This window comes from Schistocerca americana, chromosome 5 (assembly GCF_021461395.2).
Source record: "Schistocerca americana isolate TAMUIC-IGC-003095 chromosome 5, iqSchAmer2.1, whole genome shotgun sequence".
NCBI lineage: Eukaryota > Metazoa > Arthropoda > Insecta > Orthoptera > Acrididae > Schistocerca > Schistocerca americana.
The window spans coordinates 717,430,055-717,455,586 of record NC_060123.1 but is presented as its reverse complement, the minus strand read 5'-3'; the positions used below and the strand labels follow the sequence as shown (position 1 = coordinate 717,455,586).

At 43.2% G+C, this 25,532-nt stretch overlaps 1 protein-coding gene across 1 annotated transcript in view; it reads right to left on the bottom strand.

Moving 5' to 3' along the window:
- LOC124616657 (dipeptidase 1-like) overlaps positions 1-25,532 on the bottom strand; it is a 181,702-nt gene that overhangs the window by 137,614 nt on the left and 18,556 nt on the right. Inside the window, exon 2 of the mRNA XM_047144985.1 lies at positions 15,430-15,657. Coding sequence (XP_047000941.1) covers positions 15,430-15,657 — 228 coding nt within the window. The remainder of the gene's footprint in view (positions 1-15,429; positions 15,658-25,532) is intronic.

Genomic DNA, 25,532 nt, shown 5'->3' with positions numbered 1-25,532 from the left:
CTGTTTTAGTTCATCAGTCAGCCAAGGTGCAGGTAGCCTCTTTACTTTTCTGGTCTTTATTGGAGCATATTTGTCATATAGTTGAGTAATTTTGTTAGTGAAATCCTGGAGTTTGTCGTTTATTTCCATGAGGGAAGTAGAGGTCATCCCCCAAACTATTTATTGTGTCTCAGTTTCGAGTTCAGGCAAATTTATGCGTTTGAGGTCTCGGTATGTAGACAGTTGTTGTTTCTTTCTAGGACATTCTAGTGAATACGTCATGAAAATGATGTCATGGGCAGACATGCCAGGCGCAGATATTTGAGAGGTGCGAATTATTCTGTTTGGAGATTTCGTTGCGAATAGATCTATGAAAACGTGACTGGTAGTCGTGTGATGAGTAGGTGCCAGCTGAAGTAGCGTCATATTTGAGGAAGAAAGCATCCTCTTAAATTTCCCAGTGGAAGGACTATTGCACAGGAAATTAATGTTAGTGTCACCTGCTATGATTACATGTTCATATGACGATTCGAGAGTAGAGAGGGAAGTTTCGAAGCAGGCGAACCCACCTACTTTAGGAGGTTTGTAAAGGACACATATTAAGCACTTTCTGTTAAGGGATTTGATCTCTATGAAAATATATTCCTATTCCAGAATGAGATTTTCACTCTGCATCGGAGTGTGCGCTGATATGAAACTTCCTGACAGATTAAAACTGCGTGCCCGTCCGAGACTCGAACTCGGGACCTTTGCAAAGGTCCCGAGTTCAAGTATCGGTCGGCCTCACAGTTTTTAATCTGTCAGGACGTTTAATATCAGCGCACACTCAGCTGCAGAGTGAAAATCTCATTCTGGAAACATCCCCCAGGCTGTGGCTAAGCCATGTCTTAGCAGTATCCTTTCTTTCAGGAATGCTAGTTCTGTAAGTTTCGCAGGAGAACTTCTGTAAAGTTTGGTAGGTAGGAGACGAGATACTGGCAGAAGTGAAGCTGTGAGGACCGGGTGTGAGTCGTGCTTCGGTAGCTCAGATGGTAGAGCACTTGCCCGCGAAAGCAAAGGTCCCGAGTTCGAGTCTCGGTCGGGCACACAGTTTTAATCTGCCAGGAAGTTTCATATATTCCACTTGTTTATCTACATTGTTGTCGGATGTGTGTAGTACTGTAGGTGACAAATCAGAGCGTATGTACGCCCCTATTCCGCCCCCTCGCCTGTTGCATCTATCGTTCCTTAGAAAGATATAGCCGTCTAGGTTTATGGAAGACGTAGGAATACTTGGTTTGAGCCAAGTGTCTGACAAAAGTATTACGTGTATATCAGCAGTTTGAAATATATATTGGAACTAGTCGAAGTGAGGTGGCAGAGACCGGACATTTGCATGTACAAATATGCAGCTTGGTGCGTTCGGGTGTTGATTGCCCGAGGAGGCTGCCGACCGAAGTTTGCGGGCCGTGGTTAGCGGTGACAAGAGGGTCTGGCATGAGGAATGCGGAAGGCGTGTGAAGGAGAGGGGGGGGGAGGGAGTGTCCTCACATTTCTGTGCAGTGAGAGCGGCAGAGAGGGGGAGGGGGTGGGTCCCCAGGGAGGCAGCGGGATCTGCGGCCAAGGTCAGCGAGGTCTGCAACGGTTCTGGAAGTAGCCGTGGGCTGGCAGGGGAAGGAATTTCGCTAAACACAACGGGAGTAATCTGCACGTTACGACAGAGTGTGATATTAATTCCACTTATGAGGACAACAACTAAAGTATGATGGTGGGTTGCTAATTAAGGATGGAAGTGAGACTACCTTATGTAATAATTAACAAAATAGGACTCGGCTATGAGATTTCTGTACTAATTAAATTATGTTCATAGATAATAATAATTCTTTCATTTTAAAATGTAGGTTCCTGTCGCCCTGTCGACAAGTGGACTAAGTTAGGGACACGCAAGTCGCCGAAGTGGCGTCGAATACAGAGACTTGTTCCAGACCAGGGTCAGCGGCCCGCTGCAAGTCTTCCTATTCGACGCCGTTCCGGCGACTTGCGTGTCCCTAACCTAGTCCAGTTGCCGACAGGGGAGAGGGGACCTGCAGATAATCGTGGTATCCGAAGCACATTAATCCGTGGAGCGGTCGAGATTCGATCCTGCAACGTATGGGTCCCAAGGTACTGATAGACTCACAGGCCCGACAAGCATACGGGGAGACCATCTATAGGTTTTGATGAGTGAGTTCACGACTTGCTGCGGGTAAACCTTTCGGTGAATGAGGTCGTCGTTCACGAAACTCTCGTTCCGGCAAGACGGAGGAAGATGCCCATTGCAGTTCTCGACGAAACACTACGAAAAGAAGTGTTTCGTGGACCACGGCCTTACTCTCCGAAAGGTTTACCAGCAGCAGTCATCCGGTCACGAAGGCCCTCATTTTTTACACCTCCAAGGGACTGTAAACAGTACTATTTCAGCTTAATACGTATGCGCGTTCCCGAGAAAGAGGGGTGTTAACAGTTGGACAGACAGGGAGACAGAGAGAGAGAGAGGCAAAGAGAGAGAGAGAGAGAGAGAGACGGACAGCAAAGTGATACTTTAAAGGTTCCCTTCTTATATCGATTGTGAGCTTACATTATTTTTCCTTAAGTTGTCCTTCTTGTTTCTGTTGTAGTGCAGATAATAACAATTACGGCTTTTCCCTCCAGAACCTAAGATGCATTCTCTGTCACCCTGTGAATACCAGAGCTAAGCAGTGTAGAACAACAATATACGTTACGAATCTACATAATACAGTTTGTGACTTTGTTACAGTGATGCCTATTTCAGAATCTATGAAGAGAACCATGCGTAGTCGACGGAGTCAAGAGCGGGGGAACCATCAACAGCCTAAGAACTCTTATGAAATTGATCTTCATGAAGATCCATTAAAAATGGTAGATGGCAGTAGTTTTCTTATGGAAGACGATCGATTAGAGGCGAGAATAATGATTTTTAGTGGAAGCAAAGGAAAAGATAATTTAAAAACATGTGCCCATTTTTTTATGGATGGAACATTTAAGAGATGCAGTAAGCAGTTTGTACAGAGTTTCACCATACACGTAGACTTTGGAGGGCCGATTAAAGAAACAAACATTCTTCCTATTGTATTTGCGCTGCTCCCTGCTTCGAAAGCAAACTGGGCGGTGTCCGGACATTTGCCACACCGGACATTTGCCACGGCCGACATTTGCCACTGTTTTACCTGCTCCGAAGGGTCGGGTCCCTTGTCCCCTCCCCCTCCTCCTCCTCCTCCTCCTCCTCCTCCTCCTCCTCCTCCTCCTCATCCGCCCGCCCAGTTTGCTTTCGAAGTTCCGAACGTGACATCAGTATGGAAAATATTACAACAAACGAGGGCAGGAATCCTGCTCATTACAAAGGTTACGCGTTTCTTAAACAGAGGGAATCTAAAGAAGGTGTTGTTACACGGGTGTGTTTACCCCGAAAAGCGGATCATTGCACGGGAAAGCTGCTTTCGAGGAACGCAGAAGTGTTGAGCGTATTAGAAGATCTGTGTGGACCACCTGACGATGCAGCTCTGAAAGTGAGAAAGCAAGTGGAAAGGGCAGAGAGAAGGTCTCGAGAAGAAACTACACAGTTATCGGAGATATACACGGATGAAATGGGTAATCTACATAATACAGTTTGTGACTTTGTTACAGTGATGCCTAATTCAGAATCTATGAAGAAAACCATGCATAGTCGACGGAGTCAAGAGCGGGGGAACCAACAACAGCCTAAGAACTCTTATGAAATTGATCTTCATGAAGATCTATTAAAAATGGGAGATGGCAGTAGGTTTCTTCTGGAAGACGATCGATTAGAGGCGAGAATAATGATTTTTAGTGGAAGCAAAGGAAAAGAAATTTTAAAAACACGTGCCCATTTTTTTATGGATGGAACATTTAAGAGATGCAGCAAGCAGTTTGTACAGACCTTCACCATACACGTAGACTTAGGTGGCCCTATTAAAGAAACAAACATTCTTCCTATTGTATTTGTACTGCTCCCTAATAAGAAGAAAGACACATATGTTCGTCTGTTTCGTCTGATAAAACAGGCAGTGTCTGAGTGGTGTCCTAAACAAGTAAAGGTGGACTTTGAGGCAGCTGCGATATTGACCATTCGTCAAGTTTTTCCCACAACTGAAATATATGGATTCTATTTCCATATGAAGAAGAGTTTATGGAGAAGAATTAAAGTTCGCGGTCTAACTGAGGAGTACAGCCAGAACGAGGATTTAAGACTTCACGTCAGCGTGTGTGCAGCGCTGGCAGTTGTAAAACGGGAGGACGTAAGCAATGGATGGATTGAGATTCATGCAGAAGCTCCTGATAACCGAAGGTTCTCTCATTTTCTTGACTGCTTGTGGATAACTGGCTATAGAATGAGGATGATATCGCAATAGAAATGTGGGACTGTTACGGAAAAAGGCACCGAACGACGAATGCTGTTGAAGGGTGGCAAAACAAAATAAATAGTATTATAGGAAACCCTCACCCTAGAATCAACTATTTGGTGGAGTGCTTGAAAAAGGAAGCAGAGCTCACAAACTGCATGTACATGAAATTGGAAATGAATCTTGAAGGTAAGAAGAGGAAGAAGAAGTACTTGGAGCTGGACGACAGGATAGAGAGAATCGTAAAGAATTATGAAGAGACTGGCAACATTAGGCCTTGCTTGAAAGCCATTGCCCATATTCAGAAACGTTAAAAATGTATTAAAAGCTATGAAGACCACTGAGCCCTCGCAGAATACTAAGATAAAATTATTAGAACATTGAAGCAGCATTGTCGGAGCTAATATTAAGTTGTAATTGTAAATAGAGTGTACATTAGTTCAGCGTGTTTAGGCTGATTTTACACACGCCAGAATGGTAGATGGTCATTTATCATTTTCACGGTCCAAAGCCTGTGCAAAGTGTGATGCGAATTAAAAAGTGTTTCAAGCCTCACAAAAGTATCCCTATAGTTGTCACGTTAAGATAACTTTTTTCTACCTTCCAATATTATGGCCATACTATTAAATAATTGTGAGTTCTAAAATAATTTTCTGAAGCTTCAGAATCGCAACTATCACCTGAAATATCATGGTTTGTTAAACTGATAGTATACGCTTTTGTGAAAGAAAATGGGAACTTAACCTTTGAATTGCACCTAAAATTGACATCCTAATACTGATCTGATCCTAAGGTTGACAATTTTGGCACCTCAAATATTTTTATTTAAATTTAGCTGCAAACATTTATAGTAGATGTAAATCTACTTAAGTACATTTAAAAATAGTCCTTTAAAAATTAAAATTTCTCACTAAATTGTTGATTATCTTTAAACAGGTCAGAAAAGTAAGGAGCTTACTACTGAAAATTAATTGTTACTAAAGAACATCAGAAACAAATGTATTAGACCTACTTTTCTTATACATTACAGACTTTTTGAAAAGATATTTGATCATTTCCTCTGTCACTGACAGTGTAATTTCAGTTGCTTTGCAACACCAGGGATATCTACTCCCAAATTATGTTTCCAGCTGTTCTCATTTCGAATTCTGGTATATTTACTTCGTCTTCTTTTGTGAAGGAATTTCGGAAAATGCATTTACAAACTCCACTTTAGTGGCACTGTCTACAGTAAAATTACCATCGCTGTCGCGCAGTAAAGTTACTTACTGAGCCTTACCGCTGGTTTACTTAACATGGGACCAGTACCTCTTTGGATTTTCCGCCACGTTTCTAGAGCGAGTTTCGTTGTGGAAGCTATCAAATGCATCTCGCATTGAAATCCGCACCAAATTTCGAGCCTCAGTAAAACTTCACAAATATTGTAGAGTTTGCGTTAGTCTAAATTATACGTGCCTTTTGCGGTGCTCCTGCAACAGCTTTCTGTCGTGTTTTGTGTACCATGGGGGATCAGTGCCGTCTCTTATTAATTTATTTGGTATGAATATTTCGAGTGCTGTTGATACTATTTCTTTGAACTTAAGCTACATATGGTCTTCATTTACATAGTTTGGAAGGATTGGGGACTATCTCTTAGAAAGACTTCACGTGGATTTTTAGCTTCTTTTATACATAGATATATTTCGCGTTTACTTTTGGTGAATTTTTTTGTTACGGAAGTGAGCCTCGCTACGACTGCGTGTTCACTAATCCCTGAATCCGTCGTGATGCTCAGGATTATTTGTGGCTAAGAGGTCAAGTGTGTTTCGTAACCGTTTACAATTTCAATGGCCTGGTCAACTAATTGTTAAAAATAATTTTAAAAAATCATTTAGATCAATTACGGAAGTTGTTTTCTGTTTACAATAGGGTATGAAAATGTATTTTTGTCGACATGCGGAAGGTAGATTGAAGTAGCTGCCAACTATAATTGTATGAGTGGGGTACCTATTTGTGATGACACTCAAGTTTTCTTTGAACTGTTCAACAACGGTTTCATCTGAGACAGGGAGTCGGTAAAAGGAGTCAGTTATTAATTTATTCCGGTTGTCGAATATAACCTCTGCCCATACTAAGTCACAGGAAATATCTGGTTCAAAGTTGATTGTGAGCTTACATTATTTTTCCTTAAGTTGTCCTTCTTGTTTCTGTTGCAGTGCAGATAATTACAATTACGGCTTTTCCCTCCAGAACCTAAGATGCTTTCTCTGTGACCCTGTGAATACCAGAGCTAAACAATGTAGAACAACAATATACGTTACAAGCGTAGCATTGTGTATTACTTCGTTTCCTTATTTCTAACATTTTAAAATTGTAAGTCGACTTTAGATGACATGTCAATCATAGATGTTCTTATCTCTATTTAGAGAACGTGTTTTCAGTTACGTTTTGAACATTGTCCCGCTACACTTCATTAACAAATGTTTTTAGAGAGTAAATTAATATGGAGTACGCCGTTCTTATTTTCAAACATTCACAAACGCATTTATTCTTTCCCTATTGTCTTTTGGGTATGCAGTTGTACTAATTAAAGTAGGCACAAATGCAGTGATCAGAAAGAAATGATTAGCGTACATTCGCATTCTCGTTTCATCGTGAAACGAAGCTACCGTATAGACAGAGGAATCTATATTTATACTTGGCAGAACTAATTACGTACTGACAAAATCGTCGGTATTGCTATCCTGGCAACAGAACAGTCCACCTTCCCGCCTCAGTTTATTCCATTTCAGCTTAATCCATTTCAGTCTGCATAATCGTAAAAGCTTTGCTTTGTAAGACTATCGTACACACAGTAAAGGTTTCAGGTTTCTGTGACTTATATTCTTGTGAAATAAGAGTTTAAAATATAGCATTGTCAGTATAATGAACAGATTAGTATTTTCATTTCAAGTAAGAAGTATTTTCTAGTATGAGAAAGTCATCTGTGTTCCATAAATGCTGTGTCTGTAAGTCCTTCCATCAAATTAATAATTTCTAAGGATTCTCCTCTTATATGCACTACGCTTGAAGTTCTGCCGGCTTACTCCTGTCAAACACTACTACTTTTCGCTCTACAACTGAGACGAAGATATACAAGTTCAGATACATGTCGAATAATGACTTTGAGATAAAGTATCGAAAGCTACTTTTTGTCCTGTAAAGTATCTGTGTTATCAGCTAAACCAAATTTGGTACGAGATAAAGCGATACCGTCGTCTCTTCCTGGAATGTAAGATAGTGAAATTATACTCCTGCAAGGGCAGTGCCCAACAACGTAATATTTCACAATTTAAATTGCATGTAATTAAAAACTACAGAGCTTTGTGGTCTGAATAAACTTTTGTATGCTTCTCAAGTAAATAGTATCTAAATTTTGTAAACGCCTAGACAATGGCTAAAGTCTCTAATTATGTGGCTGAGTAACTTCCCTCTGATTTACTTACCACTCTACTCTGGCAAACGCAATACTCTTTTGGATAATGATTCCATTCTCAATGAGGCTTTGGAAAAGATGAGCTCCAATTCCTGTTTTGGAAGAATCTCAAATAAGCAGAAATCTTGAGAGGTCAGGATGAGCTACAACAGGTGCCGTCAACAGTGCCTCTTTCAGCTTATCCAACTCTAAAACTGTGCTTGATCATTCCAATGCCAAATGGTGTTTTGCCACCCAAAGAACATAATGCCGGTGCAGTCAAAACGTGACCTGGTAGAGAACTCAATGAGATTTTAGGTTGCTTTCTCTTCCAACTTATCAGGAAGCACATACCGTCTGCGTGTAGAATTCGGTCATGAGTGGTGATCCCATTAAATGTACACGTACTGGTCCACTGTGGCAGGTGACCAGTGTCCGAAGCTGCTTTCAAAGACCTGTGTAAAGTTTTGTCTCCTGTACTGGAGGAAGACCATATCCCACAGACTGTCAGTCACAATAGGGGGTTCCTGTTCCATTCTTTCATAAAAAATTTGATGCATTGTGTTTTGCTGTAACACAGTCAAGCAGTGTATGACTGCAGCTGTTTACACATCCGTAGACTTCGTTTTTCTACTGTGACTTTGAGGTCTTTGTCAAGTGCTAAACCACATTTTGGCCCACTGACTTTCACAGAAAGGTGAACATCGCATTGTTTACATTAAGCGGCTCCCACAGCACAATGAATGGTTGAAATTAAAGACGAAGGTGGTGTTTCTTGAGCCGTGGCGGCTCATATCGATAGTGCCACTCTGGTGGTTTATCTTCCCTGCCACGGTCAGGGCGGTAAGCAGTGCCCTCTGGCGCCTACGCGAGGAGTAACGAGGCGAGGTCCTGTGGGGGTGTGCTCCGGGACGTGGTGGAAGACGGTTGTCGGGTTGACGCAGCGAGTGTGGGACCGGACCTATCGCACGGAGATATAAAAGTTGGCTGTGAACGGAAGGCGCCGTAGCAAGCAGCGGGGAGCGGGCGTCCTGTAATTTGTGTGAAGAAGTAACGATTTTTGCGTTGGATGTCCCAGTGGTTCCCGAGAGACGCGGTGGCTGCTTTCGGAGAAGAGAATAGGTAAGAGCTTGTGTCTACCCTCTTTTAAGTACGATGTGGCTGCCTGTCGTTATAAACGGGTGAAAATCAGGCGCTTGTATTGACTATACGGGAACTGATGATGTAAAATTACATTTGTGATTGAGTCTCACTTGTACTGTGACAATTGAGAGACGAAAACTGTGGTGGTTTCATTAGGTCTGGATCTTTGCAGTGTAACTAAGGGAGTCAGATATTTGGGGTAACTGAGGGAGCACCATTATGTTGGTCTAAGTGATACGTTCTCCACGTTTTGTCTATGGCTTTGCGAATCGAAATCGTGGTGGAGTACACGTGTGAGTAATCTGCTATTGTATTGATGGTTGTGTTGCAAGGACTGTTCGCGCTGATCTGTAGCCATTCTAAGCAGAAGTTACCATTGCTACTTGCTTACGTGCTACTGTCCTTATGATTGGCATTGTTTGTCTTTTGATTGTGGGTGTGCTCATGTTTAAAAAAACAAATTACGGCTGCTATTCATAAGGGTTGTCTAGTAAGGAAATTGCTTAAGCCTTTATCATATGCTGGTCTGTTTGCCTATCACATTGGCTTCCTATGCAGTAACTGAAGGAATGTGTGTGGTGGTTCAAGATTGTAGGCTGGCTAGTATTTGAACTGGTGTTGAGGTTAAGGGTGAGATCAGCAGCCCGCAAACCTGCACGTTGCGCGTGGTTAAATGTTCCGCTATTGGGGAACTGGCTCTCTGTTCTTGGATTTTGTAAGGATACGTGATGAGTGCATCGCTGTAGTTTTTCGCGTGCTAAATTGCGGGGTGTCGGTGCCGTCCTAGGGCTAGACTTGTGATGTATGTTATGTTGAAAGGGAATTAACTGTACCAAACTTAAGAGACCTTTTAGTTTGTTTTAGGTCTGTACATGGAAGGATGTTGATATTTTGTCGATTGCGGCAATAACTTCCTGTGTGGGGAAATCCTCTGAGGGACTTGGACTGCACTGCAACAGTACAATACATCTGAAACGTGCTGCTTAAAACTTGGGACTGGAGCTCTCTGATGTTCTATATTACTGTTTTATCTTAAATGTCTTGGATGTAATATGGTTGTTGAGGATTATGTAATTAATTTTGATCGCTGGTTTCTTGAACTATTTCGTTTTAAAATATATGCTCAGTCAGAGCCTATTTAAATATAATTTTAACTTATCATTCAAATTTTCTAGTCTTGCTTTCTTAAAAGGCTTTCAGTTAAATGATTGCTATTTGCCTGTTTAAATGTTTGAGTGACTTAAAGGAAAAGAATATTACTTTGTAATTTGTACTGATTGTTCCTTTTGGGTAATACCTGACTTATGCGTTCAATAAATGAGTGTCTAGTCAATGGTGATGCACTGTTCTATTGCTAGCCTACCCCTTCCACTCCACTGCCTATTGAGCTGCTTTGTGTCGAAATTGTGTTCAGAACACCCCTCTGACCTGACATCTCATTTCTTATTGACAAAAAACTAAATGAAATTTCATTGGTTATTTTAATTCAGTTTCAGCTATCCGCAGTAGTTTCGTAGTCTGTCTGTATTGCTGTTGTATTAACTGCTTTCATTGGGGTTAAAGGCTCTAGGAACATAGTAAGTGGACCATTGCCTTATAACTGCCTTAGTTGCAGATTGACATTGGTGTTTAAGACTTGAGATACCGTTGTGTCAAGCGTGTCCCACTGAGCTGATGGTCTTGCAACCAAAAGGCCAGCAACCCTGTAGCCGGCAAAGAGTATTAGCTTCATCTGGGGCATGTTTTTGTTAATAAATGATATTCGTCTCAGTCTCACCAGTTAACTACTCGGTACTTCAGTCCCAACCATAAAATTCCTGCAGAATGGTAACATTCTACAAATAGGTGTGTACAGTGTGAGAAATCTGAACGTGATAGGAAAGGCTCAATCTAAATAATGAAAGAGGATTACGATTTGTTATAAATCAGAAGGTAGGTCAACGAGTGAGTTACTTTATAAAATTCAGTGAAAGGTTTATTTTAATTGAAATTGATAGCAAACCAAGGACATCAATACTAATTGAGATGTAGATGCTCACTTCACACGGGGAAGATAAAGAGGTGGAAAGAGTATATGAGGGCACCGAACAGGTAACTCAATGTCTAAAGCGTCATGATCATCCAATATTAATGGGAAATTGGAATGCGGTAGTAAGGGAAGAGTGACTCCATTTCAGCCAACAATAGCAATTGCACTGTACAAAAATAGTAAGAAGATGAGGTACACTTAGGAAAAGACGCAGACATGGGAACGTTTCAGCTGGATTTTAGCATCTTCAGACACAGATTCCGAACAGGGATAGTGGATGGTAACGTATGTCCAGGAGCACAGGAGCAGACAAAGAGCGGATTTAAAATTTAGAATGATAAAGAATAGACTGAAGTTTAAGAAAATCCTCCAGAAGAATCAATGAGGAGAGAAGTGGAACACTGATAGACTGCAGAATGATGATCTGCGTCTGAATACCACAAAATCTGCAAATACTGTGATGATAAGTTCCAGAGTAGCTAGTTGATTTGAAAAGCAATACACAACTTAAAAAGAGAAAAACACACGGACAAGGTAGGCAATGGCGAAAAAGCCTTTGGTGACAGAATAAAAAGTCATCTGATCGAAAAAAGTACAAAAACGATCAAGGAAATACAGGAATACATCACATACATCAGCCAGAAAGTTGTGCCCACCGATCTACTATCGAACCCCGTCGGAGGTTCGAGTCCTCCCTCGGGCATGGGTGTGTGTGTGTGTGTGTTGTCCTTAGCGCATGTTAGTGTAAGTTAGATTCAGTAGTGCGTAAGCCTAGGGACCGATTACCTCATTAGTTTGTCCCATAGGAACTTCCCACAAATTTCCAATTTCTACCATCGACATAAACACTTCTTGGCGATAACAGCGTCACCTGGCGAAGGAGTGACTGCTCGTCAGACACCCGCACGGTGCGTGTGGTACCACCAGGGTGCTGTCCAACAGGAAGGCGCGCGCTCTGTCTGAGAATGACTGAGGCCACATTGTGGCGTCCTAGAGGCTCAGTTCGAGCATTTCAAAACTGTATCACTTATTGGGTCTTCAAGGAGTGCTGTGGCGAGTGTCTTCAACATGTGGCAAAACCAAGGTGAAACCATCCTTAGGTTGTGGGGTTGGTCGCTCACGCATTATAGATGTCACACGTCCTAGACTGGGCAGACTGGTGAAACAGAACAGACGGCGAACTGTGGCGGAACTAACATCTGACCTTATTGCTGGGCAGAGTGCAAGTGTGTCTGAACACACAGTGCACCGAACACGTCTCAGCTGAATGCATACCAAATGCATACCAAAACATTGGCAGCTATGACTGAAATATACACATGACAATCGGCGCTGGACGTTGGCGCCGAGTCAGAGCTATGCGTGGTCTGATAAATCCTGATAACTTTTTCATCATGCTGAAGACAGCGCGTGAATCCTTCATCCGCCAGGGGTACAACTCCTTGGCACCTGTATTGTGGGACGGAGAGAAGCTGGCAGCAGCTCCATTGTGCTCTGGGAAACATTCACGTGGACGTCCGTGGCTCCAGCGCAGCCTATGCAAGACACCGTGACGGCGAAAAAGTATCGTACACGCGTTGCAGAATACGTACAACCCCTTCGTGACGATAATGTTTCCAGTTAGCAGTGGCATTTTTGAACGGGATAATGCGTCATGTCGCCAGGTCAGGATTTTGATGGAATGATTCAAGGAGCACAGTGGTAAGCTTCATTGATTTTCTGGCCTTCCAGCTCACCAGTTCTGAACCAGGTCAAACACATTTGGAATGTGACTGAACGTGGCGTCAGAGCTCACCCCCCTCCGCACTCTTCCCAGAGTTTAGGGGAATTAGGTGGCTTGTATGTACAGATGTGGTGCCAACTCCCTCCATCGACCTACCAAGGCCATATTGCTTCCATCCCATGACGTGTCGCCCTCGTTATCCGTGCTAGAGGTGAACATACCGTCTGATCAGTGTAAATGAATTATATAGAAAGTGGTGCGAAGCCGAGGCAAAGTGGCTGCGGGAGAAATATGGAGAAATCGAAAAATGGTCGTCAGAAGGACAGGTTCAGCAAACCGGAACGTGAAAACGACCTCCGATGCGATACTTCGGGGTAGATCAAAAATGTGAGCCACACTGGGACTGGAACTCGGGACTTTAGTCTTTCGTGAGCTCTACCAACTGATTTACCCGAGCATGACCGACGTGGCTGAGTTGGTAGAGCACTTCCCTGCGTCAAGCAAAGGTGCTGGATTCCATTGCTGATACGACCCACAGTTTTGAACTTCCAAAAAATTTCGTATCACCGCACACTCCGCTGCAGTCGTCCAGTTTGTGGCTGAGCTACGTCTCTGCAATCCACGTCTTCTCTCTAGAGTGCCAGTCCCGCAGTTTCCACGAAGGAACTTGTGTGGAATTTGGGAGACAGGAGATGGCGGAAGAAAAGCTGTGAGAATGAGTTGTTTGTCGTGCCCGAGAAGCTCAGTTGGTCGATCACATGCCCGCCAAACGCAAAGGTCCCAGTTTCGAGTGCGGGTCCGTCACACAGTTTTAAGCTGCCAAGAAGTTTCAAGTGAGGAAGAACATAGCCATGGGGTCTCCAGAGTGAAGGCAGTTAGTTCCAAATTCGGTCCAGAAAGAAACACAAAGAAGACCAAAATTATAGTTCTTCTTTGCCACGGTCCGGATGAATTACAAGTTTCGGATTAGTAAAAGGATCTCGCGCTAATGAATCATTGTGTATACGTATATAGGATCTCTGATCAGTGACACAGGAAAGTTTCGTATTAAGAAAAACTGAAGATCTTCTTAAAGGATACGTTTATTCGAAGAATCAGTAACTTATCAAGTGAATGAACGAATGAGGTTATGACGCTCGTCATTGAGTGAACTCACAGATAACTTAACGCACGGTACGGATTAGGAGGTGTATTTGCAGTAGCGAGCCGCGCCACTGATTTCGGAGTGAACCCAATCAGCGCTTAGTAGACCGCAATTACCATTGAGTTCGTGCTTGAATTGCATATACGAGTGATAACAAGGTTGATTACAGCAGTATAAATTTTTTTGCGAGCGGCGATTGAGAACTTGGGCTACGCCATAATCAATGTTGCGTTAAGGGATGTTTTAGCGTACGTTTTCGAGTGAAAGGTAAGGTTTGCTGCAGGATTGCCAGTTTTACTAATCACAAGAGCCAAGTTAGTTTCATATTTGGTTTTATATTTTTTCTTAGAATCAATGAGACGAAACGGATACTCGTAAACGTGCAGATCCTGTTTGAGTCGAAAATGTTCGAGTCTGCTCAATATATTCTACTAATTCGAATTATGAAAGGGTTTTGAAAAGTGAACCGTCGAATATTCCGCCGAAACGCAAGGTGAAGAGTGATGCTAATCCAGCTCTAGATTTACCACTCAGTGGTGCTGAATTAGGGAGGAGTAATGAGGCTAACAAGGAGAAAATCTTTCGGACACGAAACAGAAGGTACCGTAAAGAAGTAGAAGATATTTTGCAGGAAAATATATTACCGACTAAGGAAGAAAAGAAAACGTTAACAGTTGAAACAAATATTGTTTTCATTCCAATAGTGCGTGCCTGCGTGCACGCACCAACAACCAGAAATCATGAGAGTGTCTTTCGATGTAGCGCCGAGTTTCTGAAATCAAAATATGTTCAAAAAGTGATTCGGGCCTATTTTTCTGCCAATAAGAAGCGGTTGTGAAAAGACTGGTCTTCTTAAGATAATGCGAAGGCTGCAAGTCTTATAAAACGTTATCGTTTGTCAGGAACTTATTGAAATACCCTGTTCCTAGTGAACGCATTATTAAAAGAAGAGCCGGCCGGAGTGGACGAGCGGTTAAAGGCGCTACAGTCTGGAACCGCACGACCACTACGGTCGCAGGTTCGAATCCTGCCTCGGGCATGGATGTGTGTGATGTCCTTAGGTTAGTTAGGTTTAAGTAGTTCTAAGTTCTAGGGGACTTATGACCACAGCAGTTGAGTCCCATAGTGCTCAGAGCCATTTGAACCATTAAAAGAAGACTCTGTCAGCTTTGCGTTCTTGGCTTTGATGAAATGAAAGTAAACAGTGATTTATATTTTGTCCAGGCGGTGAGAAAAAAGGACAAGAAAAAATTGACCACTGAATTTGTCTTATACCAAAACCAATGAGAAAAAAAGAAAGGAGTAAATCCAAAAAAAGAAACCTATTAGTATAGAGCATAGTAATAGTAACAACAACAATTCTAAAGCCTCGATTATATTCGTAGCCGCCTATGAATTAAACACGTGTGCGGCTTGCAGCTATAAGCAATGGAGTGCGGCGGGGCGAGAGGGTTCACGGTGACGTCACAGCAGCGCTGCCGCCTACCGTGTGTTCGTGACGAGAGCGACTGATGGTGAGTGGGCCGGGGCTGACCGTTTCTGAGTAACGGAAGGCCAGCATGAACAGCGCCGACACACAGAATGCGGGCGGTCCCAGGGGAAACGGCGGGCGCGTCCGCTACCAGGAGGCGGGCGGAGAAGAAGGCAGACGGTAACGAGGGCGGCGCCCCCCGCCAGATTGCGCGGCGGCAGGAAATGAGCTGCAGAGCCGCCGCCCGCCGCCCGCCGCCCGCCGCTAACGACGGCGCGAGGGCCCCCGGGTTCACTTCGTTATCGAGCTGCGCCAACTGCGGCCCAGATTTATACCTGTGTAAATGTGCGGTCCTAAACAGACGCAACGATTTGTCACTGGTTCAGCCGACATAATTTGCCGAAACCGAGGCGAGCGTAGCAGACTACGTAGCAAGTTCACTCTTAAGTAGTGTAGTTCCCTGTAGAAGGTGACATCGTGTGACTGAATACTCCTCGAGTTTGTGTGCTGCGCGCCGTTCACATCTACATTTACGTCTGCATCCACATCTACATGGATACTCTGCAATCATAGTTAAGTTCCTGGCAAAGGGTTCATCCAACTAACTTCACAATAATTCTCTATTATTCCACTTTAGAACAGCGCGCGGAAAAAACGAATACCTACATCTTTCTGCACGAGTTCTGATTTACGTCATTTTATTACGATGATCGTTTCTCCCTAAGTAGGTCGGCGTCAACGAAATATTTTCGCATTCGGAGGAGAAAACTGGTGCTTAAAATTCGGGGAGAAGATTCCGCCGCAACGAGAAACGCCTTTTTTTTTAGATGTCCACCCCTATTTATCGATAATACAAAACACGCTACCTCTCTCTGAACTTTCTCAATGAACGCCGTTAATCCTATGTGGTAAAGACCCCACTCCAAAAGAGGACTGACTAGCGTGGTGTAGGTAGTCTCTTTGGAACATCAGCTGCATCTTCTATGTCTTCTGCCATTAAAACGTAGTCTTTGGTTCGCCTTCCCCACAACATTTTCTATGTGTTCATTCAAATTTGAGTTGTTCGTTATTGTAATTCCTAAGCATTTACTTGAGTTTACTGCCTATAGATTCGATTGCTTTATCGTGTAACCGAAGTTTAAGGAATTCCTTTCGGTACTCATGTGGATGACCTCACAATTTTGATTATTTAGAGTCAACTGCTAATTTTCGCACCATACACAGATATGTATTATAACTTGTTTTGCAATTGGATTTAGCCGGCCGGTGTGGCGGAGCGCTTCTACGCGCTTCAGTCTGGAACCGCGCGACTGCTACGGTCGCAGGTTCGAATCCTGCCTCAGGCATGGATGTGTGTGATGTCCTTAGGTCGGTTAGGTTTTAGTAGTTCCAAATTCTAGGGGACTGATGACCCCACCTCTTAAGTCCCATAGTGCTCAGAGCGATTTTGCAATTGGATTTCATCTTCTGATGACTTTACTAGACGATAAACGACAGCATCGTCTGCAAACAATCCAAGGGTGCGTTTACGTCTGTGCGCCTTCTGCTTAGTCTACGTGCAGCTGTAGTTTGGCTCGCACACATGCAGAGGCGCTCAGCGTGGACGGACGTGTTGAGGGGGGGGGGGGGGGGGGGTCCATCTACACGCGTGCGTCTATTTGCGTGTGCGGCAAGCACAGTGCCACGGCGACTAGGCGTAAGGCGCACACGTGTAAACGCACCTTAAGACCGGTGCTCGTATTATCTCCTAACTCGCTTGTGTAGATAAGGAACAGCAGAGGGCCCAGAAAACTACCTTGGGGATCGCCAGAAATCACTTATGTGTTAACCCCATGACCTTCCGTCAGTTACTAGGAACTTTGACCTCTGTGACAGGAAATTACGAATCCAGTGGCATAACTGAGACGATTTTCCATAAGCACGCAATCTGATCACAAGCCGCTTGTGAGCTACTGCGTCAAAAGCCTTCTGCAAATCTAGAATTACGGAACGAATATGAAATCCCTTGTCGATAGCTGTCAACACTTCGTGTGAGTACAGAGCCAATTGTATTTCTAAAGGACGATGTTTCCTAAATCTGACTTGAGTGTGTCAATAGACCATTTTCTTTGAGTTAATTCATAATGTTCGAACACAACATATCTTCCAAAAGCCTGCTGCATATCATCTTTAATGATACGGGCCTGTAATTTAGTGGATTACTGCTATCAACTTTCTTGAATATTGGTGTGACATGCGGGACTTTCCAGTCTACGGGTACGGGGGTACGGATCTTTCGTCTAACAGTAATAGAACGACATTTCTCATAGGAGGTGTGTGAGCACCGTTACTTGCACGAGAGGGAATAAACGAAGAAGCGTTTACAGTTACATTATTGAATTGTCTTCAGACGTACAAGCAGTGTGCGATTTGCAGAGGGGGATGGGGGGGGATTCCCCCCCCCCCCCGCTCCCCCCCCTCTGCATCAGACCATCCCCTCCTCTCGTTTTAGTTTATGCATCCCAACCTAGGGTGTTTATTTTCCACGCACTGGAGTAAAACTTTACATATAATTTAAATTTGTGGAGCCGAACACTGAAAGTTGTTAATACAGTCTTCCTATTAATACTATTAATATGTTTGCTTATTAATTTTGAAAAAGTGTTATGTAGTAGATAAGCATTTCAAAACATTTAGAACTAAACGACAAGACAACGCACACCACATTTCCGTAGCATGCCACAATGTTGCAAGACGTAGCCCCAGCGTAAACGAGGCTTTAGAGCCAGGTCTGTATTGTATGGTGGATGTGATGTGTCGCGTACGAAACTAAAACCTGCAATCAGATCCAAACGTCGTGGAAAACTGTGAAGAGGTGTCATCCTGCAGCAAGATAACACTCGCCCACATTCTGCCAAACGGACAGCCGACGCAATAAAGGAGTTCAGATTCGAGGTGCTGGAACATCCACCATACAGTCCAGACCTGGCTCCAAGCGATTTTCACGTGTTTGGACCCTTAACGGAAGCAGTACAGGGAAGAAGATTTGAAAGTGATGATGACACCATTGCTGCGGTGCAAAATTGGTTACAGATGCAACCGATAAACGTATTTTCTGATGAAATAAAAAAACTCGTAAAACGTCGGAAAAACTGCGCTCAAGTCCAGGGAGGTTACGTAGAAAAATAATGATTGTTTCAGTTTTCTGTCATCAGAATAAGTACAGCTTTTCACAAATGTGCCTTTACTTTTTGAATTCCCCTCGTATACCTGTATGTAGATGATTTTGTAAATAAGCTCTACCTATAATGTACTTTTAAAGATATAACAAGGGATGGCTTTTCTGACAGTGCTTACGCGTGAATAGTGAGTTTCGGCATTAACATCTATTTATAAATAGCGGTTTAACCATGGGTAACGCCACGATCCAAGCTAGTAACATATATAATTATACTAACCCCCTAAGACATCCCCCCCACTGGTAAAAGCACAAATCGAACACTGCGTACAAGTAGTTTTGGGCGCACCACGAGGAAGTGCTGACGACGTGCGCAGATGACGTTGTGCGTAGCGCTCCGGACTGAGCGCCTCTTTTGGTGGTCGGCGGCCTCAGTCACGCCAGCAGGGATGCGTTCACAGCGGAGCCGCCAACGGCCGTCAGACACCGTCGCCAGGGGTCGTCCAATAGCATCGGCGGCAGCTCGGTCACCACGCGTCCGATCTCATTCCTCACTTTTTGGAGGAGTCGGTCAGATTAGGTTAGGTTAGAATCTAATCCATGTATGACGTAGGTTAGATTTTTGCCTACAATGGTGGAATGGATAGTACCCCGCCTCTGTGCTTGGAAGCGACTGATGCAATTCGGCGTTTGCTAATAAAAAGGTGCCGAATGATCTGTGTCTGTCTCGAAAAGACTATACTGTCTGTCCTCAGTTACTAGAATTAACAGAAAAGCTTTAAAAATACCCATGTGTTACGAAAATATGTATTTCCAGTGACACACCGCACTGAGGATCTCTCCAAAACACATCGTTCAGAGTATAGATTATTATGCTACGGTCGCGACTTCCGTGCACAAATGTTGTTCCTATGAAGTGTAAGACGTCGTGGTCTCCTGACCTTCATTGGTTACATATTCCGCACATCAAGACGCTTCATTCGAACCCAAACTCGATAAGATAAAGTCAATGTGGTATGAATTCATGTAAACGATATGCAAATAACTAATAAATCGCAAGTGCGCACCGTGGTTGAAATACTCGAGGCTGGCGTACACACATACATTCCAGACACGATGGTCACAGGAGATTTTGGTTCGAGAGAGGCAACCGCACGCCAGGAGGCCAGTCGCAACCCATCTACGTCCGTCGTTGGCCGCCCGTGGAGCGGACAGCATTCGCCCGAGGGAAAGGAGGAACGAACCCATGTTCGGCCTAAAAGCAAATTCCGCTACATTGTGTGGCAGCGGCCAGCCTACGCTTTCTTTACACATAGCACACAGTTTCAGAGATTTTCACAGGGAGACAGCAAACGCCAAACACCAATATTACAGATTTCCGGATTGGTCGCCTTAAACGAAACGTCATTCTCCCGTTTTAGAAGAGCAATGCTGATTGGAAGACGATATTTCTGACGCCTTGAGCTCAAGGTGTAATGGAAGAGACTGAAAGATATACCCCTTCACGCCTGGCGTGGAGAGGCGCCGTTCCATTGTCGCTCTTGGAGCAAGGAACAAGTCTCTCCTCAGACTTCACTGGGAGAGCACCTCTGTCGTGAGCAAATCGAAGTGCGACTCTCTACATTGAGTCCTTGCGATTAAGCGTTGTTCACTGTGTTGGCCGACACACTTATGCGGTGTGAACGGACAGAGTTATAGTTAAATACCTCCGAGCAAATTTTTGAGTGGCATCGCGGTGGACTGGTTATCTGACCGGTGTACCACGCCAATAGCTAGACTAGGGGCGAATAGGAATCCTTGACTTCATCAAGGGATAGGGAGAGTTTGATTGGCGAAGGTCAATCAAGATAGAACGAGAGTCGTCTTATTTGTCAGCAGCGTGCGGCGCAGACAGCAGTCATCGCAGCTTACGGTATTGTGCACTACAGCTATTGCCAGCCCCATATTTCCTCCACAACAGTACACTTCACCGCATTTCACACGTGACAGCCTCGACCGTACCTAGCAACATTCTAAAGGATAATTTTTCAAGTTGAGTAGGCGCCCCTCTCAGCCATTCTGCCAAGTCAACAACCAACATAGCTTTGTATATAAATTTCATTAGCGAATCCTATCCGTGAGAGGTAACTTCACATTCTGAAAAGAACCAGAATATAACTTGTTCAAGTCATAACATAAAGTGCCATTGTGATTTCTCAAATTTTTTGCAAAATAAATAGTAACTTTCGTTAGTTTCATGTTTTACTTACACTAACTCCAGTACCCAAGTATCCCACTAGTTACGTAAGAAATTTTGTGAATTTTCGTGTCATTTCCTTACAATGGACGACTCCAGAAGATATTTATTGCTGAAAGTTTTTCAGGCATTTCTCTTTAGAACGTTAGGAGCGTCTGTCTGACTTCTGTAGTAGTGTGGGGGTGGAAATTGCATCTTGCAGGAGCCACAGGGTAGAGGGTACATCTCAGATTATTCTGTTGCGCAGAATAACACAATCTCAGATCAACCCCACGCTCACAGAAGTTATGAGCACAAAATAGTTAATTTATGTGATGGAAGTAGATGTTTCCGTTGTATTATGAATGGATAAAATTTATGTGACAGTAGGCAAGTACCATTTAATTAATGAAAGGCAGATTTATGGTTTCACACTAGTCACATTATCCTCAGAACGGTGAATATTAATGTAACATTTGCAGTAGGTATATTCTGATAATCAGAGACTAGTACTGGAAACTTCACTGCTCTTTAAACACTTTCCCAGTGGATTTGAGGGAGGACTTAACAAGATTTCTGGTGGCAGTATTATTTCAGATTGAGTGTAGTTTTTAATAAGGAAAACCAGCCTCAGTATCTTCCAGGGCACTTGCACGAAGCATAGCTCCAAAATTCGGTATAAAGTAAATTAAAAATTTAGTATGATTTGGGATACAAAAGTGAAAATATTAGCTTTTAAATTATTTGGGGATCGTAAATAACATCCAACATATCACACAAAAATTTTGAAACGGTACTTTTCAGACCTGTTCATCGAAAAGATGTAATCACCAGATGTCACATCTAGTTTTATTTGAACCAGAATTGCATCTATAATATGAGTATTTTTTAGTAGAGCTCAAATCACACCTCTAAAAGCACCCGAAATCTGTTTTCCTGAATGTGGCTGAAGTTGCGGAGACATACGCCAATTAACATTCAGTGACTGTCATTCAGCGTATGTGTGAAAGACAAATACAAAGTTTGGAATAAGATACCCTGAGCACCCAAATCACAGTAAACTGGAAACACATTTGCAACCACTTCGTGTAACAGAATAACCAGCCTACTGACATAAAAACGCCCGTAAGCAATAACAATACTTTTGTATACAACTAATATCCACCTACCGCAATAAAAAAAGATGCAGTACAGCAACTTTAATCATAAGATACACCGTCCTTGTCACTTGAACAAATTATTTTTCGAGGTTGTAATTCACACCTAAAATTTCTGATAAAGATTTTACCTACTTATGGTTTCCAAAAAACCTGCGATTTCAGTCCATATATTCTGAATCGTATTGGGATTATTATTTTTTCATCCCCAGGATGTCAGAAACTACTTCTTTGAATAAGTTTACAGTTTCTCTGAGTATACAGGGTGAGTCACCTAACATTACCGCTGGATATATTTCGTAAACCACATCAAATACTGACGAATCGATTCCACAGACCGAACGTGAGGAGAGGGGCTGGTGTAATTGGTTAATACAAACCATAACAAAATGCACGGAAGTATGTTTTTTAACACAAACCTGCGTTTTTTTAAATGGAACCCCGTTAGTTTTGTTACCACATCTGAACATATAAACAAATACGTAATCAGTGCCGCTTGTTGCATTGTAAAATGTTAATTACATCCGGAGATATTGTAACCTAAAGTTGACGCTTGAGTACCACTCCTCCGCTGTTCGATCGTGTGTATCGGGGAGCACCGAATTACGTAGGGATCCAAAGGGAACGGTGATGGACCTTAGGTACAGAAGAGACTGGAACAGCACATTACGTCCACGTGCTAACACCTTTTTATTGGTCTTTTTCACTGACACACATGTACATTACCATGAGGGGTTCTGTATTTTAATTTAAAAAACCTACCTGTTACCAACTTTTCGTCTAAAATTGTGAGCCATATGTTTGTGACTATTACAGCGCCATCTATCACAAAGCGAAAACAGGGGGCCAACTAAAAAATTCATATTTCCTTATGTACTACACAAATATGTAAGTAAAAATGTGGGTTCCTATTTAAAGAAACGCTGTTCATATCCGTTTAAGCTATGGCAACGCCATCTAGCGGGCCGACCATAGTGCCATCTGGTGTCCCCCTTCAAGCTAGACGAGTTTCGTTCTTTGGAGTTTTTTCGTTTGACACTTATTTCGTGAGATATGTGACCTGGTCACGATCAATGGCCCACCCTGTATAGTATGACACCTGCCAAGACTACGCTACGAGAACAAACATTTCAGTGAACGAACGCACAGTTCGTAATATTGTGAAAAAAGCAATGAAATAAAATAAACGGCACGAGCAAGTTCTGAACAAGCCGTCCCCCCCCCCCACACCCCCCCCCCCCCCCTCCCAACCCAACACCATGACCACTTAGCCACCACGCCGTTGATGTTTCAGGCTGCTCTTTATTGCCCTTCCTATCCTTGGACCGTTCAAGTACGCCTTCTTCCTGTTTCCATGCTTGATCTGTGTTCGGTTTTTGACAGGCTATCCGCTGGGGCGTCTTACCAGTAAATCTGACGGGGATGCGACGGGGAGTTTCCACTGTCAGTGCAGATAACCACTTGGCCTCAAAAAACCCTCATATGCTACACTTGCTCAATACATTGCGCGCTGGGGGCAACGAACCACTCGCAGCATCGGAAAGGATGATGTCGCATCACGTCCCATCTTTGAGTTTACTATATTGTAAATCGCAACTGTTCATCATTTGAGCAGTCAACACTGGTTTGTAGTTATCACGGAGAGAGCGCTACAAAACATGTTTCCGTCCGTTTTATTTGCATACAAGCACTCATTCGAAGAGAAATTGCGTAATTTTACTGCGATTTTGTCTCGAAATCGAAGAAAAATGGCATAATTTTAGCGTGATTTACGGCTCGCATTCGAAGAAAAACGGCCTAGGTTTAGTGCGATATTTACAGTGTTCTGTAACAGGTTAGCTCGTGATAACCGCCGGCCACTGTTAGCGGTTATAGCCGGACGCATTTTTTTATTTCTCACGGCCGTTCCAGATGGTGGAGGCCTAATAGATTCACCTACGAAACTGTTGGAAAACAATCGCATTATGTTTTAGGAATTCCCATAGATGACACTCAGTTCAGAAACCCATCTTCAGGAAATGATGAAGTCCTAGCAACATTACCAGTTGTCTATGATTGAGAATTTTTAGTCGCGTTGAGTTATCTTCGTTACCACTTGTGTCTCAGTGTTGTTGAAAGTGACTACTCATTCACGCCATTCCTATTTCATGTTAATTCAGAAGAAATGCCTGTCGTCAATAAAAATGCAGTCAATTCTTTTTATTATATCTGTGGGGCCAGAACTCTGATAATATAAAAGCAGAAACTTGATGCTCCTACAACGAAGTGTTTTGGCTTCATTTTGTACTTATACACAGCGACATCGACAAGAAATGCCATCTGCCATTATACGGTGTTTGACAGGTTTTATAATACATCTACATCTACATCTACATTGATACTCCGCAAGCCACCCAACGGTGTGTGGCGGAGGGCACTTTACGTGCCACTGTCATTACCTCCCTTTCCTGTTCCAGTCGCGTATGGTTCGCGGGAAGAACGACTGTCTGAAAGCCTCCGTGCGCGCTCTAATCTCTCTAATTTTACATTCGTGATCTCCTCGGGAAGTATAAGTAGGGGGAAGCAATATATTCGATACCTCATCCAGAAACGCACCCTCTCGAAACCTGGCGAGCAAGCTACACCGCGATGCAGAGCGCCTCTCTTGCAGAGTCTGCCACTTGAGTTTATTAAACATCTCCGTAACGCTATCACGGTTACCAAATAACCCAGTGACGAAACGCGCCGCTCTTCTTTGGATCTTCTCTATCTCCTCCGTCAACCCGACCTGGTACGGATCCCACACTGATGAGCAATACTCAAGTATAGGTCGAACTAGTGTTTTGTAAGCCACCTCCTTTGTTGATGGACTACATTTTCTAAGCACTCTCCCAATGAATCTCAACCTGGTACCCGCCTTACCAACAATTAGTTTTATATGATCATTCCACTTCAAATCGTTCCGTACGCATACTCCCAGATATTTTACAGAAGTAACTGCTACCAGTGTTTGTTCCGCTATCATATAATCATACAATAAAGGATCCTTCTTTCTATGTATTCGCAATACATTACATTTGTCTATGTTAAGGGTCAGTTGCCACTCCCTGCACCAAGTGCCTATCCGCTGCAGATCTTCCTGTATTTCGCTACAATTTTCTAATGCAGCAACTTCTCTGTGTACTACAGCATCATCCGCGAAAAGCCGCATGGAACTTCCGACACTACCTACTAAGTCATTTATATATATTGTGAAAAGCAATGGTCCCATAACATTCCCCTGTGGCACGCCAGAGGTTACTTTAACGTCTGTAGACGTCTCTCCATTGATAACAACATGCTGTGTTCTGTTTGCCAAAAACTCCTCAATCCAGCCACACAGCTGGTCTGATATTCCGTAGGCTCTTACTTTGCTTATCAGGCGACAGTGCGGAACTGTATCGAACGCCTTCCGGAAGTCAAGAAAAATAGCATCTACCTGGGAGCCTGTACCTAATATTTTCTGGGTCTCATGAACAAATAAGGCGAGTTGGGTCTCACACGATCGCTGTTTCCGGAATCCATGTTGATTCCTACATAGTAGATTCTGGGTTTCCAGAAATGACATGATACGCGAGCAAAAAACATGTTCCAAAATTCTACAAGAGATCGACGTAAGAGATATAGGTCTATAGCTTTGCGCATCTGCTCGACGACCCTTCT